Source organism: Lepidochelys kempii, chromosome 7, assembly GCF_965140285.1.
Source record: "Lepidochelys kempii isolate rLepKem1 chromosome 7, rLepKem1.hap1, whole genome shotgun sequence".
In the NCBI taxonomy this organism is placed as follows: domain Eukaryota; kingdom Metazoa; phylum Chordata; order Testudines; family Cheloniidae; genus Lepidochelys; species Lepidochelys kempii.
Genome location: NC_136386.1, coordinates 41,514,347 through 41,532,791, shown reverse-complemented (window position 1 = coordinate 41,532,791; position 18,445 = coordinate 41,514,347). Strand labels below are relative to the sequence as shown.

General features: G+C 37.2%; 2 protein-coding genes across 7 annotated transcripts in view; one reads left to right on the top strand and one right to left on the bottom strand.

Annotated features, from left to right (window-relative positions):
• CENPP (centromere protein P) overlaps positions 1-18,445 on the bottom strand; it is a 319,800-nt gene that overhangs the window by 101,814 nt on the left and 199,541 nt on the right. The gene's annotated exons all lie outside the window — the stretch shown is intronic.
• The window catches only part of ECM2 (extracellular matrix protein 2), a 39,501-nt gene that overhangs the window by 15,610 nt on the left and 5,446 nt on the right, over positions 1-18,445 (top strand). The window contains exons 3-8 of one of the 4 annotated variants that reach the window (XM_073352349.2): positions 6,715-6,903; positions 11,065-11,613; positions 12,190-12,305; positions 15,094-15,229; positions 16,733-16,890; positions 17,596-17,735. In XM_073352349.2, the coding sequence (XP_073208450.2) occupies positions 6,715-6,903; positions 11,065-11,613; positions 12,190-12,305; positions 15,094-15,229; positions 16,733-16,890; positions 17,596-17,735 (1,288 nt within the window). Of the gene's footprint in view, positions 1-6,714; positions 6,904-11,013; positions 11,614-12,189; positions 12,306-15,093; positions 15,230-16,732; positions 16,891-17,595; positions 17,736-18,445 lie in introns of all 4 variants that reach the window. The other 3 variants (XM_073352348.2, XM_073352351.2, XM_073352352.2) reach the window with 3 other exon arrangements.

The following is an 18,445-nucleotide window of genomic DNA, read 5'->3' as shown; positions in this document are numbered from 1 at the left end:
TTCTCGCACTTGGGTGGTCACAGCATCTACCCATCCAAGGTCAGAAAAAAGATGTAACCTTGGAAATTTAATGCAAGCCTGGAGTGGCCAGTATTAACTTTTAGAATCCTTGCAGGCTTCCACCTTCTGCACTTGAAGTGCCGGAGTGGGGAATCAGCCATGAGAGGAGAGTATATGAAAAAAATATAATGACCCATTACAGAGCACATAGAAAGCTGCAGTCAGGATCTTAGCAGTGAGTGTCTCCCTAACAGCTGTATTATGGATACTTGGGTGAAATGAGGAAGGGCACCAAATACCATTTGGACCCAGATAATTTCCTCTCCTGCTAGCATAGTTTGAGCTGATCAGAGTGCAAGTGAATAAAGGCTTATGCTAATTGAAAATATTGATATAAATCTATGGACTGTGCAGGCCTTTTCAGAAAATAACAGAAAAGAAATTAGGTGTAATTGTTTCAAGAGCTTACTATTTTTTTCCCCTGAGTACCTCAGTTCCATGGAGGGTCCTACCATGAAAATTCACACTATGACAGCATTTTCCCTTTCTCGTTCCCTCTATATCAGACAGTCTTCACGGTGGGATTTAGGAAGCAATAAGTCATCCCTAGGAAGGGAGGAGGATTCAATTTACCCGTGAAGAACTGAATAGGAATTTTAAGGGTTACAGGAGTACCCTGTTCCTTTAACAAACAGTTCATCAGCAAGACTCTACAGCCTTTGAGAAAATGTGGATGGAAGTCCCTGTAGTAGCCTTACAGTCCTTCTCATAAGATATGTGTGATCTCTCCACTCACAAAAACACTGTTCTCTTTACAGTGTAAAGTAAAGAGAGGAGTTGTACCTGAGGCTTTGAATGTGTGTGTTAAATGCACCTTATTCCTCTGTAGCGTCTGTTCACATCTAACACATGCATTTCTACTTAGGACATCTGCATTCAACCAAAACAACAACAATACCACTTCCTAATATGAGAAGATCATGGACTTGGGGATGGAGGCCTGGTTAGTTCTACCACATTTAGAGTTAGAACTACCACATTTGAAAGAATGTGTAACCAAAGTTTCATTTAGAGAATGTCATGCTCCAAAACCCCCTTAGAGAAGAAGTGTGGTGAATAGACAAGATACTTTCAGTGAGAAGAGACCTACCAACTGTGAAGCTGAAAGATGCCTTTATTAGCCCACAAATCAAGCTCATGATAAGAACCTGCATATTGCCAGAGGACTGATAAGAGTGGTGATCCTCAGGAATCTTATATGATGATGATGAGAGATTCTCATGGGTTTCTTATGGTGCAGCATGCCTGCAATCATTGAGTGCTCTTTGCAAAAGTATTGATCTTGAGCTAACTGATCAGGGCATATTGAAAAAACATCAGAATGTCCTTTGCTTGAACTGACTATGCCCTGATGTGTGTCCCTTGTAATGCCAACACCTACGCCACAAGTGATCATTTGTGAATTTCCTCAGATTCCAAGAGGGTGTTTATCACCCTTCTTAGAATGAATGACTGTCGCTTCTTTCTCTCAGCTTCCCAGAAGATGGGTTAGGTAACACTAGATATTGGCTCAGGATAGATCTCTCTTGCACTATGCTGTGTGCGCGTGTGTGGACTTTGAGAGGAAGTTCCACTTTCCTCTAAATCAGGTCTGAGAAACAAATTCTGAGGATTAATGTGAAGGTCATTATAATAACTATGGCCTGTTTCACAATCTTCTTTACCATCTTTGCTCTCGAGTGGTTGAGAGGCAAATAGCATAAAGAAGGATTTTTAGCCCACTTCTGAAATAAGGGGACAACAGCCTCTACTTTTGAATGTCTCTTCCTCTTCTTTTGGCTTTCCATCTGGACTTACATGCAAACACATTAATCAACAGGCTTCCAACCTGGCCTGTGGTGCACCGAAGACTAGATGGTATATAGATGTATTCCTTGTGTTCTAAGCATGTCTTGTTGAGCTAGTCAACCCTGACTTTCCTACTTCATGTAGGGTTCCAAGGAGTAGATCAAGGCTAATTTTCTAAGTAGTGATGAAGGTTGATAGTCCATAGCATTGGACAGGTTATATGCCTCTCTGGGCTACATCTGCCTCCACTCATATTTTTATTTGTATTATGGAAGTGCCTACTCATAGACCATCATGCTAGACACTGTATAAACACAGGACAAAAAGATGATCCTTGCAGGAGTCCAGTTATATTCCTACTATCTGGGGTCTGGCATCTATACTGATTACCAGTTTCTCTGGACCCATTCTTAGATAGTTGTTATGTAACATTAAGAATGAATTAACCAATTGCTGACAGGAAGTGAATCAAGAATTGTGCCAGGTAGCCACACAGGAGAAAAACTAGTTCAGAGAGTTGATCTTAGGATAAATATTTGGCGAATCACTCCCTATCTTCTTCTGCATCACTTCTGAAATAAAGATGGCTTTAGATATAACTTAAATGGTAGACTTCTCTGTGAATTGTAATGGGTGCTTCCACTTGTTTGTTCAAAGCCATATTTCTCAAGGTTTTCGCAATGGCTGCTGGGCCCTGTCTAACATGATGAAAAGTTATCAGACATTGGTGGACATATATTCCTTTCACTTGAAGATACAAGTGGTAAGGCAATTGTGAATATCCATGTAGAAGTTATGAGTCAAAAAAGGAGTACTCTGTATAGAAAATGCTTCTTGCTGCAGAAAAAACTCTAGTGCTTTCGGGTGAGTCTCCCTGATCATATCTCCAGAAGGTTTATTTTCATATTCTGAAGCTTTGGGAAGATAATAAGGTAATGGTAAATTTCAGTGTTTCCATCTGGAATATTGATCTCCTTATGGACTTGTTGGGAGACCTGAAATCTAGAATGGGCTGTATGCGATTGTTTCTTTTTGTAACACAAACAATACTGTACCCTTTCCAGAATATCAGTCTCTCCATGGAACTGGTTCTGTAGTTCAAATATGTAGGAGATAGACTACTGCACTCTTCATCTTCTGATGCTGTGAAAAGTCTTGTTGATAGTGTTGGTTTATTTTAATTTAATTTGGGATAACAAACTTGTCACTGGGACAATGAGTTTCATTGAATATCCTTCCCTGATTATCTGAAGCACCCATTTTCTGATGTGCTTCACTCCTAGATAAAGGCCTATCCTGAAGCATGCCCTCATAGGAGGGGTAATTTGTCCAGACTTGTGAAACCCAAAAAACAAGAACAGCTTTAGGCGGGATGAAGAATTTTAGTGTGTGCGCGCGGGGGAAGGGGGGCTGTTTTGGGGCACTTTCTCACAGTTAAGCATAGATTTCCACAATAAGAGACTGCAGCCAATGCTCTGAGGGTTGAGGCTGCTGTACCAAAGTTCAGTCTGAGTGATTATCTTATTCACCTGCTAATGGGTTTGGCAGAAATACTACCTCAACTGGTATTACTATGCTCTTTAACAAGGAGGCCATAGAAGGCTTAACTTTAGCCAGAAAAATGAAGACCTTATAGTCCTTCGATACAAGATAGGACTTTAAGGGAATTCCTACTCCACCTTCTTAACATACTTATAAACCAAATGAGGAAGAATTACACAGCAGTCACACAATTTTTCAAGGTTAGGGTCTTTGCGTTTGTGTGTTTTTACTGTTGTAGTTTCTAAAAGCATAAGCACCTATGAAGTTAACCCCCCATTTATATGTAATTCTTCGAAGTCTGGTGAACTGTCTGAGGTATCTCAAAATCTCAGCTTTAAAGATGTCTCTTTCTGTTTAGAGGATCTTAAAACCTCTTATAAAAGGTTTTAAGAGTTTTTGCTCTTTCTTTTATTGCTGATTGTGAGCAATATCCTTCACCAGTCCCCTGGGCCAAACTCCTGAGAGAAAGGCAGGAAGGGCGCTGTGAGGGGGAGACTACCGTACCAGGGAGACTGGAAGGAAGGAAGAAGTCTGTAGGCATGACTCCTGCATGCCTCCATAAGGAAAAGGGTAGCCACTTTATGACTCCGGTGGGACTAGGGAGGTTGTATAGGAAGTGGAAATACGTCCATCTCCCAGGGAGGAGGATGTGAATCACTTCAACCTATACTACTCCACTGCTTGGTCTGGATTGTGTGGGGACTGACCACAGAAAATAAGTAGGTTTAGAGTAGTAGCCGTGTTAGTCTGTATCCGCAAAAATAACAGGAGTACTTGTGGCACCTTACAGACTAACAAATTTATTAGAGCATAAGCTTTCATGGACTACAGCCCACTTCATCGGATGCATAGACTGGAACATATAGTAAGAAGATATATATATATACACATACAGAGAAGGTGGAAGTTGCCATACAAACTGTAAGAGGCTAATTAATTAAGATGAGCTATTATCAGCAGGAGAAAAAAACTTTGGTAGTGATAATCAAGATGGCCCATTTAGACAGTTGACAAGAAGGTGAGAGGATATTTAACATGGGGAAATAGATTCAATATGTGTAATGACCCAGCCACTCCCAGTCTCTATTCAAACCCAAGTTAATGGTATCTTGTTTACATATTAATTCAAGCTCAGCAGCTTCTCATTGGAATCTGATTTTGAAGCTTTTCTGTTGCAAAATTGCCACCCTTAAATCTTTTACTGAGTGGCCAGAGAGGTTGAAGTGTTCTCCTACTGGTTCCTGACATCAGGAATCATAACATTCAAAAACTGGTAGAAGAACACTGTCCCATGTTTGGTTTGAAAAAAACCTACCCCCAGTTCCATGACAATGATTCTGGCCTGTTCTCAACAAAAGGAGTTTTCATGCGGTCTGCTCAACCATCCTGGGGTGGATCTTGCCCCCACTCTGGTTAACAGCTGGGTTTCACTTTGGCCTGCTGTCTCTGACTGACATTTCTGAGAAGGAGAGTACTGTCTTTCAAACTCTCAGAAACCCAAAATATTTTTTTTCATTTTAACTGTTTTGAGGAGAAAAACCTCAAAGCCACTGAAGAAACATTTAGTTAAAAATCTTGTGAAAATTCTGCCTTCGGCGTGCTACATGTGCTGCTTGGAGGCTAGGCTGGCCACTGCCACATCCCTAGAATACCGCACCTGGAAACAGCGTGGGCCCACCCTGACCAATGTGACCTTGCAAAATTCACAATGCATGTGAGGCACATTGCATTGAGGACACCATTTTGAAGAGCCTGTCACTCCACACCCACTGGCATGACCTCAGCTGGTGCATATGAGGTCACACCAGCAGGTCTGGAGCAGCATGCTCTTGAAAATGGTGTTTCCCATCTGTGATACCAGATAAAACTATAGCCAGTTCTGTCTCAGGACAAAACCATAGAAAAAAATCACTGTCTGGTTTAAAACCTGACGAATCGGCTATCTACTGGAGGCAGAGAATTCTGGAAAATTCTTCCTGAGGGGTGATCTGAAGCTCTGGGTCAGAGCAAAGTTCTCATCAGCCTTCTGTTGCCACAGACAGGGAACATCTCTCCATGAAGACAATCAGACATGGAAGGGATTAAGTATAGAAACTATAACCAGTTCCCATCAGATGTCCACATCATAAAAGCCACCATCAGAATTGATGCTAATTGTCCCCTCTTTAGGCAAAGCAGAGAGGCCAAAGATTGAACAGGACATGGATAATTAACTATACCATCCCATCTCCCACCTTAATGACCTTACCAGGTCAGGATTGAGACACAGTGGCAGGGCAATGTGAGAGCAGCTGACATAGATTCTGCCCATGTTTAAACCATTTTTTAGAAAGAGGATTTTTATTTACAACTGTCAATCTGGCATGTTTTAATAAACACTAAACTCACTTAAGGCTAAATCCTGATTCTGCTGTTGTCAATGGGCATTCTTCTTTTCACTTCAATGGGTAAGGATTTGGCCCTGTTCTGTTCAGGTTCTTATACTGTGCTCATCACCATAGAATCTGAAGGCTTTCCAGTCATGCATTAAGCAACATGACTACACATCTGTTACACATGGTTTGTTCTCCCATCCTTTCCCCACAGGGAGATGCATGTGCAGTGGAGTCTCGTGGTTTGGAAGTGTGTGGGTTTTTTTGTTTTGTTTTTTTAATAGAAATATACCTGTTACTATGTGTTTATGTTACAGAAGGCAAGGTCAAAGAAATGCTCCTTGCACTCAGAGTGGAAGGTGATGAGGTTTGTGACAGTCATTGTGATGCCCTTGCTTCCTAGAGAATATGGTGATGGGTGCGTTAGAAATATATACTAAAAAGAAATGTTTTATGTTCTCTTCAGTTCCTTATCAACTATTGAGGACTCAGATATCCAGAGTGAAATTGTAAGCTAAAGTATTTTATCTACATATTGGAAATATCCTCATTATATCAAAAATGTCTGATGTAATTTTTACAGAAAAGAATAATACACACATTTAAGAATTCTTTCTTCATACTGTACTCAAGCACCAAACTAAGACTCTTCTACTTAAATACATTCTGCAGAGAAATCATTCATTCACTTTCAGGTTAAGAGCAATAAAAAGCATTTAACACCTGAAACATTAATTAGCTGAAAAGCATCTACTGAAGATCCAGTAAAATGAAATATTTGCCTTTAACATTAGCCATATTCTCTGGCTTCCCCAACCAATTTACTATTAATATCAAATATATGCAAGATCTAAACAATGAAACTGTATAATGTTAATTTCAGTTTAAGCTATCAAAGAATTATTATTTAATTCACCTCTTGCTTTTGACCTAATTCTTTTTCTTTTATTAGGAAAGAAAGGGCATTGTACAGCTAACGGGATGATTATGTACGATAAAGCTGTGTGGTCCCCCAAACCTTGCATTACTTGTCTTTGTTCAAAAGGAAAAGTGATTTGTGATGAAACTACGTGCCTTTCTCTGACATGTCACAAAACTGAGATACCTGAAGGAGAGTGCTGCCCAGTTTGTTCTGATATTGGTACAGTACACTATACTATCTTCTTATCCATCATTTAATTTTCTATTTGTTATTTTTACTATTTTAAAACTACCTCAAATAAAACATTAAATAAAGACAAAGGGTAAGTGATATAACCTATAAAAAAACAAGTAATGATTTATGCAATTTTATTATACATATTTAACTTTTTCTAAAATATATATTATAGAAATTATTTTGGGGAAATTCTATGGCCTGTATTAACAGGAAGTCAGAATAGATAAGCAAAATGGTCCCTTCTGGCCTTGGAATTCTTGAAACAAACAATTTTTTAAAATACAGAAAGTAGAAAAGTTCAAAATTATGTAATAACGGCAGCTGTACAGCTCAGTTTTTCTTTACAGAATCAACAAAAAATGTTCCATAATAAAATCCAAAAGGTATGTAAAACTCTTTGTTGCTCCCAAATGGAAATATGCTATGCCTGCAATGGGAAAAGGATCAGGGCCCCATATTTTCTATTGATTTTTTCCCTTTTTTGTTTTCTCCTCCCCTCACTATCATCCCTATGTTTTTTCAGCTAATGAAATAAAAGCATAAACTTTACTCCTTTACAGTACATACCAAAAAGAAATAAGGTTCCATTTATAAAGTGTTAATAAATGATTTCGACATGATATAAAAGCACATTAGACACACGAGTAGTATGTGTTATGAATTGTTATAAACACACCAGAAGAAAGCAATAAAAAGTGGTAGTTACAAGCAATCTATTAACCTGTTGGACACTAACATCTTTGACAACTGACCAACCATTTATTAGCACCTCAGTTAATCATTTATTAACCCTGGATATACTACCTATAAAATTAACCTTAATAGTGTGACCAAATGTCCAAGTTATCCATCACCCCACACTGAAGAACCCCCACAAAACTTTTCACTATTGAAAAGCATCTTTTCTATTGCAAGAATGCTGCATTGTTTCCAGGGAAGCAAAGGACAACTGAAGGTCCCCACCTAGCAGGATCAGACCCTTGTATCTCTTTTCCACTTAAACTTGATGGTGGAAAGTCTAGTTGTGCATTTAGGAAACAAGTACCAAGTATATTTCTTATCAGACTTTAAAGTAACAAAGCAATAAAGATGTTCTAAATACCAGTTAATGTGTTTTAGCAAAACAAGTTTCCAAGGTTCAGTAAATATTTTCTCTTAAATAGGGTATACAATTTTAAAAACTATTGTTTTTGAGTAACACTAATTTCAAATTATCACTAGAATTTCTATTTTAAAATAAAGAATCAAAAAAGTTATGAAGGTAGTTGAGTCCGCCCTCCTTTTAGCAGATGGAACTCAAACAAAGACAATGGGCGGTGAGCATATAAAAATGTGTACTCATGCTGACCAAGTGAGAGGAAGCAGTTAACATGGCAGAATATCAGCAAGAACAGCCTGCAACCCTGTGGTTTCAGATGATGAAAAGAAAGGAGAGAAACTGGATTGGTGACATTTGCATATATAAAAGTATTATTTATCCCACAAGAATGCACACTATTTAACTTTTGTACTTACGGTGACAGGAGTAGTGACACTTTTTCTTTCTATATCTCTGCTGGGTTGAGCATGGGTGGAAAGTTGATTGTAAAGCTAGTAGCAAGATTGATGTATAGAGCAACAAATTATACTAGATTTATTCAAATTGGCATGGTTTGCATGTGCAGATGCATATGTAATGCACAAATTGCAGTGCAATCTTTCCACTTTTCAGAGTAGCAGCCGTGTTAGTCTGTATTCGCAAAAAGAAAAGGAGTACTTGTGGCACCTTAGAGATTAACCAATTTATTTGAGCATAAGCTTTCGTGAGCTACAGCTCACTTCATCGGATGCATAAAGTGGAAAATACAGTGAGGAGATTTATATACACACAGACCATGAAAAAATACACATTGTAAGGAGAGTGATCACTTAAGATGAGCTATTATTAGCAGGAGAGTGGGGTGAGGGGGGGACAGAAAACCTTTTGAAGTGATAATCAAGGTGGGCCATTTCCAGCACATTTCGAGGAGTTAACAAGAACGTCTGAGGAACAGTGGAGGGGGGGGGGCGGGGAGGAATAAACAAGGGGAAATAGTTTTATTTAGTATAATGACTCATCCACTCCCAGTCTCTATTCAAGCCTAAGTTAATTGTATCCAGTTTGCAAATTAATTCCAATTCAGCAGTCTCTCGTTGGAGTCTGTTTTTGAAGTTTTTTTCTTGAAGGATAATCACTTTGAGATCAGAAATTGAGTGACTAGAAAGATTGAAGTGTTCTCCGACTGGTTTATGAACGTTATAATTCTTGACATCTGATTTGTGTCCATTTATTCTTTTACGTAGAGACTGTCCAGTTTGACCAATGTACATGGCAGAGGGGCATTGCTGGCACATGATGGCATATATCACATTGGTGGATGTGCAGGTGAACGAGCCTCTGATAGTGTGGCTGATGTTATTAGGCCCTGTGATGGTGTCCCCTGAATAGATATGTGGGCACAGTTGGCAATGGCCTTCGTTGCAAGGATAGGTTCCTGGGTTAGTGGTTCTCTTGTGTGGTGTGTGGTTGCTGGTGAGTATTTGCTTCAGGTTGGGGGGCTGTCTGTAGGCAAGGACTGGCCTGTCTCCCAAGATTTGTGAGAGTGATGGGTCGTCCTTCAGGATAGGTTGTAGATCCTTGATGATGCGTTGGAGAGGTTTTAGTTGGGGGCTGAAGGTGATGGCTAGTGGCGTTCTGTTATTTTCTTTGTTGGGCCTGTCCTGTAGTAGGTGACTTCTGGGTACTCTTCTGGCTCTGTCAATCTGTTTCTTCATTTCAGCAGGTGGGTACTGTAGTTGTAAGAATGCTTGACAGAGATCTTGTAGGTGTTTCTCTCTGTCTGAGGGGTTGGAGCAAATTCGGTTTTATCGTAGAGCTTGGCTGTAGACAATGGATCGTGTGGTGTGGTCAGGGTGAAAGCTGGAGGCATGTAGGTAGGAATAGCGGTCAGTAGGTTTCCGGTATAGGGTGGTGTTTATGTGACCATCGCTTATTAGCACTGTAGTGTCCAGGAAGTGGATCTCTTGTGTGGACTGGTCCAGGCTGAGGTTGATGGTGGGATGGAAATTGTTGAAATCATGGTGGAATTCCTCAAGGGCTTCTTTTCCATGGGTCCAGATGATGAAGATGTCATCAGTATAGCGCAAGTAGAGTAGGGGCATTAGGGGACGAGAGCTGAGGAAGCGTTGTTCTAAGTCAGCCATAAAAATGTTGGCATACTGTGGGGCCACGCAGGTACCCATAGCAGTGCCACTGATTTGAAGGTATACATTGTCCCCAAACCTTTCCACTATGGCTCTGAACTTCACAGGGACCTGGGAGAACAGCTCAATCAACCTCCCCTCTCCAGACAGCTTTAACCAGGGCTGTACCAGCTACCTTCTGCTCCCGCATTGGGGGAAAGGGTTCTGAGAACCTAGTGCTACTGTAAACCCTCCTCCCATCTCCAGGCACACTTTTTTCTATTTGGGACCTTGTGCCAGGCACATAACATTAACAAACGCAATAATTCAAAAATGTACTACCAAATCAAGCCTATATTCAAATTCTTTTGGAACTGCTTTGATACATTCTTATTTATCATATTAACACCTTTACAAAAAAGAATACAGATAACTATTCTATGTTGTAGCTGCTGTAAAGGCTTAACCATTGATCATCATACTCACTTAAAATCTGGATTCTCCACTAACCAGCTGTGTTCAGTAAAATTCATCAGATGCTGGATTTGCATAATGATTGTAATATTATTATTTCCTCCTAAAGGTATTATACACTGACATTTGAATCATTTTTACAGTAAAGATTCATCAAGAACCACAAAACAAATATTTAACATTTTAGTGTAACAAATTTATAATATATTATAATTAAGATTATAAATAAGAAATACATTTTTCATTCTTTAAAATCATATTCTCAATGTGAATTTATTTCTTCTATAATTAGAATATTTATAATGTTTGGGGCGGGGCTTAATGGTTACTAACACTAACTTCATTCTCATTTCCTCTTATACAACCTTTTTCTTTTTTTCCCCTCACTTTTATTACCCTGGTCACTCTCATTTTAAGTACTAAATATTTCACTGGATGACACACCTGAAATTTCTGGTGCTTCTCCAGAGCCCAATGACCCTAGTGACCCAATGCTATTGCAACCACTGCGTACCCAGGCTGAAATGGATGAGTTACTCAGACGAGAGAAGGAAGAACTTGAAGGGAGAGAAAAGGAAATTCACAAAAAGGATGACGAGAAAAGGAAGAGAAAAGAAAAGAAAAGTCAGGAGGAGAAAAAAAAACATGACTATGAAGCCCATCAGAAAGAAGAGGAGGAAATAAGCAGGAGAGAGGAAGAAAAAAGAAGAGCATATGAAGAGGAAGAGCTACAAATTGAAAAGGAAGAAGAAGAAAAAAGAAAGGGAAACGAACTTCCAGAGCAAGAAAGAAAACAACAAAAAAGCGAAGAGGAAGAAGAGGAAGAGGATGAACATATTTTACGAGGTGATGTTTTCAGAATGCCCCCTCGATTCCCAATTCCTGTTCCTCCTGCAGAAATTCCTCCTTTGCCAACAGGATGTTCTATTTCTGACACCACAGTAAGCTGCATTAATGCCAGACTTACACAAATACCACCAATTACTGATCCAGAGCTAACAAGCTTAGAGCTTGAAGGTAAGAAAATGTTTGCTTTATATTATTTTCTTCACCAATTAAAATTTAGCCCTCTCCAAAACCCACAATTTTAATGATAGCAAATTATAATGTAAAATGCTTTATACTACTAGTTTCTTATCACAGAAAGAAATTTAAAGGCATTTTACAACTAAGCCTGAGAAATTATGCAACAAACTAAGCCTAAGAAACAAGCAATAACCTAGAGATTAAAAGTTTTATATTTCATTATCAATGCCCTCAGAAGTTCAGGCCCATCTACTGTATATTAATTTATGATTTCTCTTATTACATTAGCTCTCCAACACTAATGCTTTTGTGCTCCTAAAGATGGTTTCATAATTATAGTAATTTTAGATCTATGGTAATCTAATAAAAGACGTTAGTGCCATGTTGCTACAATCTAATTTGCTTTTCAAAATTTAGATGCTACTAGTGTTGAGATACAAAGAGACATACAGTTGACTTTATTTCCATAAATACATTTTTACTTGTACATTACCTAGTTACCTGATTCAGACCATATAAACTGCAATACATCACTAAGATATATCTATTTTTAACTATCTGTCCTAGGGAATACCATTACTTCCATTCCAGATGAAGCGTTCAATGGGATCCCTAATTTGGAAAGGCTTGATCTAAGTAAAAATAATATTACTTCTCCAGGCATAGGTCCACAAGCGTTCAAAGTAAGCATGCATACTCTTTCTAACATTTCTGTCACCGATTTGTGCTTGAAGTAGATCTGGCTGAATACTATAGGGCAAATCATCAGCTGATGTAAATGGTTGTAGCTCCGCTGGAGTCAATGGAGCTATGACAATTTGCACTAGCTAGGGATCTACCCCTATGTAATGAATATATGATTAATCAAATTTTGCCATTTTCAATAAATCATTTTTGCAGTTTTCAGCCAGTTATATAGTCAGTTGAATAAAATTAACTGAAAAAGTTATTTACTGAATAACAATTATATTAATATTTTTCTGGTATTTTATCAGCTTCAGTACTGAGATTTTTAAAAATATCTTTTCCATCATCATAAAGTGCTTCTTATATCCTTTTTAGAAACCTCATAGTACTTGGACTCTCTTTTAAAGAAAAGTAGTATGGAAAGGGAAGGTTTTGAAAGGTGCTGGCTTTACAGCACAGTGAAGTTCTTCATATGCCTAAAAACACAGAAGTTGCCCCACCAGTGTGCCTCATTGTCTAACGTGGAATGACAAGTTCTTTCTTTAGAACTTGATCAGTCATTAGCCTGCTAACAAGGGTGCCTGAACTGGCATCAGATAATGCAGTGTTTTTCTTTATGGCCTTTATCTTGAAAGGTGCTGAGCACTCTATTTCCAATCTAGCAAAGTACTTAAGTACGTGTTTACCTTTAAGCACGTGATCAATGCCATTGCTGACAATGGGACTACCTATATGCCTAATTAAGGCACATACTTAAGTGTTTTGCTAGATCAGAGCCAGAATACTCAGCATGTTGCAGGATCAAGCTCTACAAGCACACCTGAGTTACGATCTGGATGGTGACCATCAGCTCATTTCACACAGGCCATCTAACTGCCAATAAATGCTAAATACCAATCTGAGCTGCATTTCTAGCCAATAACCTAGAGATGAAAGGCTTTATATTCCACTATCAATGCCCTCAGAAGTTCAAGCCCATCTACTGTACATTAATTTATGATTTCTCTTATTACAGTAGCTCTCCAACACTAATGCTTTTATGCTCCTAAAGATGGTTTCATAATGATAGTAATTGTACATCTATGGTAATCTAACAAAAGACATTAGTGCCACTGTCCCCTTAGTACAAATGAATTTGAGAACATGATTTTGTTTAGTTTAATTCAATAATAACCAAAGCGTAAACCTACATTTTTGTTTGCAAAAACATTAATCCTCTGAATAAGTTGGGAAATAAACTAAACTACTAAAAACAAGATCCTATTTTCATACAAATGATCTAGGTAACAAAATAGCAGGGAAGATAAATACAGAACATCTGACACACAAGCAGAACTGCCACTAAGTGGAATTTCCTTTATCATTTACATGGAGAATAGGCCTTTGAAGTCTTCCAAGACTAACTTTGCAAAAGATTGAATATCTATGTTACTTATTTAATTAGCAATATACACATATCAGAATTATTTATTAGTACTTCATTGATTGTCCATACTAAAAATCTTCTGATAGTAAGCTGTAGTCGCAAAAAGTGTTGGACCCTGATTTTGGCCTCAATCCAGCAAAGCACTTAAGTACGTATACGTATATAGTCCCATTGGTTTAAATGCCCTACTGAACAGTGGCCTTACACCCCTCACAATTGCACTTGTGGCTCTGTTGTAGAATTTCAACTGTTAGGTGAAATAAAATAGGTCAGAGTTACATTTCCCCCCTTTTTATTATATGAGTTTTTTTAAAAAGATGACATTTTATTATAAAATATCTTAATTTGTATTTGTATTTTATAAAACATACAAAAAAAAATCTAAAAAACACACTAAAGAATAAAAGGAACATGAGTCATAGCCAAAAAGGGTTCATTTAAAATTGTACCCCCTTCAGTGTCCTGTCAGTGGAAAATTTCCCCCAGCTATTGAAAGGTATACTGCCATATTTACTCTTTTGCCTGCAGGAGACTTTTGCCTCTTAGCTCCACAGGATAACTGATGAGACTATGTTTAATGTCAGCCAGGGTAAGCGCTACCATATATAATGGCACCAAGGACTTTCTGATCATTTTTATGTAATCCTTGATGTCCATATAGTTTATCTGATTGACACACACAGTATGAGAGACAATGTGGATGAGGTAATATCTTGTATTGAACCAACTTCTGTTGTTGAAAGAGAAGCTTTTGAGCTTACACACCAGCTCTTCTTCATACGAACAGAACACTGAAGCTTTACAACTTATACATCATTTTAACTCTCAACCTGTGAAAATGCCACGTGCCTCTACTCCTAAGCCAAAAAGTCTGCTGACCTGTAGTGGAACAGTAGCCCTAGAGGCGATTTACTAAGGATTAATAACAGGACTGGGATCCAGTATGGCTGGGATGGTGGCTGGCTGGCGCATATGAAAGAGGTTGATGAACTAAGTCCAATTCTTGGGCGACAGAAGTTCATATACAAAACATAACCTCACAACTGACACCCTTGTTGGTAGTTTATACTGAAAGGCCAATGGTTCAAGTACTTAGAGAAAGAACTCCTTTCTTACCAAAACACTGGATATTCCACAACAGTGTTGAGACACTACAGCTTCCCAATCTTTACCTGTTCTGTGTAAATGAGACCCAGTTCTCCAGTTTATCAACCTGCTGCTTTTTATGAGTCCTAAACTTACCAGCATCAGCAACAAAATTAACATGGTTAATAAAATGGCAATTACAATTTTAGGTTATTTGACAATATAATTTTACATTTTGTTAACTGAATTCTGATTTTCCCCCCCCAATTAAGATCCTGAAAAAGTTAAAACGTTTGTATATGGATGGAAACGCACTAGTACATATTCCTCCTGAATTACCGTCAGCTTTAGAAGAACTTAAAATAAATGAAAACCATCTCCATGCTATTGATGAAGACAGTTTACAAGGTATTTAAGAAGTGAATATTGAGTCAATTAAATTAGATTTGAAACTCAAAATGCACAATAGAATTTTGAGATTTGCATATTAAGCAAAATCTGGAGAATCTGAGACCAATTTTCATCTGCCATTGTAGATGGAAAAAATTCAAGTTAGATGTGAGTAACAGACTGATCCTGCAAAGACTTATACATATGTTGAACTTTACATTCATGAGTAAAGTTAAGCACATGCACACATCTTTGCCAGTCAGAATCTAAATGTATTTTTGTTGGTCATTGCCAATCAAGGCAGCATACTACTGCAAGATTCAAGGATCTTCTGTTTCTAGAGGAGGCAGAGACGTGCTAAATAACAGAAACGTAATCATTAGATTGATAAATAGATCTGTTTTTCCAGATGTCTGTATGGCAACAAAGACGACCTGCATGAAACTTGAGTTTTTAAAATCTGAATTCTCTTGTAATTCTGAGGAATGTCAGTGTTTTTCCCAGCAAAGTCTGTGCTAATGCTCAAGTGCCCTAGGGAAACTGGACTGTGCACTGCACAGGGAGTATGTACCCTATATCCCAATGTTACTGAATTATGTACAGCAGAACCAGTACGGATATTTTTATACTCATGGGACAGGGAACAGGTTTTGACCTCTGTGCATCAAGAAAGCTTAGATGAAATTATTCAACATTTTTGTTTATGAACTTCAATATTTTGTAATTGAGAATGAAGAACTTTTTGTCATGAAATGATCATTTTTGTTTACATATAGTTGCCAACATTTAGTTCTTCTGGAATATATCTGGAAGATCAAGTCTACAATATCCATTCCCTAGGAAGGGGGATACAGGATACTCCATGCAGAGTTCTCAACACATAGTAGTACACTGAGGTGGGGCAAGGACCTGTGAACCTTCAAAGGGTGCAAGTAACATGACCACTAAACAAATGAATAACTGGAGTGCTGTGGGAGAATCCTACAGATCTTAGGGCATCTGTGCTGAAGGTTAGCACCAATATATTGCTCCATGCACCCTCCTGAGGTCTTGAATTACTAAGGACCTTCTGCTGCCATTAGCTCCCTACACCTGCTTATTTTCCCATTCTGAAAGTACAATATTAAAATAACAATAATCATATGATGGAAATTGCATGTCTCTCTTGGAGGATAATAACAAAGTTATATAATGTGCTGTAAACAAACTTTGTATTCTCAATACATTTCAGTTGCATTTTTCATAATTTAACTATTTACAGTATAGTTTTTGAACATGGTACAGTAATTGGCTGAAATTTTTTCAAATGATTGAAAATAAAAATAATTTTACAACCTATAAATGGGAGTATAAAATTGTTTTCTGTGCTAAGACCCATTCAGGCAAATGTTATATTTTCCCATTTTTTGAATGGATTTTAGTAATGTTAAAAACTGTTACAACTCATCTCATGTTTTAATAGGGTACAAGATTCTATATTACTTTATTGAAATTAATTAACAATTATTTTGTTTTCTACAGAATTAAAGAACTTGGTGACCCTAGAATTAGAAGGCAATAAACTTAGTGAAGCAAATGTCAGTCCTTTAGCTCTCCGTCCTTTGAAAAGCCTGTCTTATTTGCGCCTTGGAAGAAATAAATTTAGAACTGTCCCACAAGGTCTTCCCACATCTATTGAGGTAAAAATCTTTATTTTTCCAGATGTGTTCCTGTTCTTCTTTTGTATGTACTCCTCTACCACTGTACAGCACAGATGATATTGTTATATCTTAATAATTTGTTTCAAGACATATTGTCATTGGTTGCAAAGTCACTATTGCCAGAAATTTACTTATTTACTCATATTATACAAACTCCATCACAAATAGCATCCATCTAAATCTCTGGGCACTGGAAATCCTGTGTTTTGACCAACTCTGTTCACATACCTCAACTAGTACCTCATTCTTATTGCAAGTTTGTCATGCCTTTCCTATACTAAATAAGCATTTTTATTTTCTCTTGGCAAATTTGTGTCCAGAAAATATGAATTATGTTACAACAGTCTTAGCATTCAATACACCCACACACTCATTGTGCAACTGCAAGCAAGATGCAAAGGTGTTTTAAAAATAATGATTTTATTAATCTGTCTTTCAAAGTAATATATGTTTCCACAAATGAAAAGTATATTAATTTTGAAATATGTTTTTTCCAAAATCAAGTCATGCAATTACTACTACTGAGTTTATTATGCAGATGTGTTCAGGTAATTATTTTGATATCTGGAAAACAGTGGTTTTAGCATGAGAGGCCAATGACACTTAAAAATTAACTTTTTAAATCACAACAGGAAAAAATGTAAATATTGTTTTTCAAATTTTCTTTTTCAAATGTACTTGTAGGAACTATATCTGGAAAATAACCAAATAGAAGAAATTTCAGAAATTTGCTTTAACCATACCAGCAATATTAATATAATTGTGCTGAAACACAACAAATTAGAAGAAAATAGGATAGCGCCTTTGGCTTGGATTAATCAAGAGTAAGTACCAATTTAAGATTTAATTGTTTTGTTATCCAGTACTACTAGAAAACCCTACTGTGAAAGTAATATTTGTACCGTGTAACGAGGCTCCTCCTATCCCCACAAAAAATATATATATATAAGCTCTGTTTTAAAAATCTATGGATACCATGATAATATCACCCTTACATTAACAAATTCAATTACCTTTCTATCCACATTATAATTTATCACAATCTAAGTAATATATAATATAACTTTTAAAATAACATTGTGATATCATGGGTCAGTTCCACTCAGAAACCAAGAGAACATTTAATTAAATCTCAAGTAAGGTGGATTGATTTAAATCAAAGCTATTTAAATCACCAATTTTAATCATGATGTAAATCAGCAATCTGCAGCATTCTGGACTCTTTGGTTTTTACTAATCTTATTTGAATCATGTTTTGCATTTGTACTTTTTAGGGTTTTTTTTTTTTTAAAGAAAGATGGATTCTCATTGATTGGTAACCATTAATATATGTTGATTTGCAACTAAATATACACTTTACACTAAATTAAGTGCTTTTTCGGGGCTCAGCAGGAGGATACACTATATCTACACACTTTTATATAGGATTACCTTATATTTAATCAGATTCTTAATTTTAATATTTTTCATTATGCTAGAAAATGGCAAATAATGCATTTCTTATTTAATAGACTGTGATTAATTTTTTAAATTG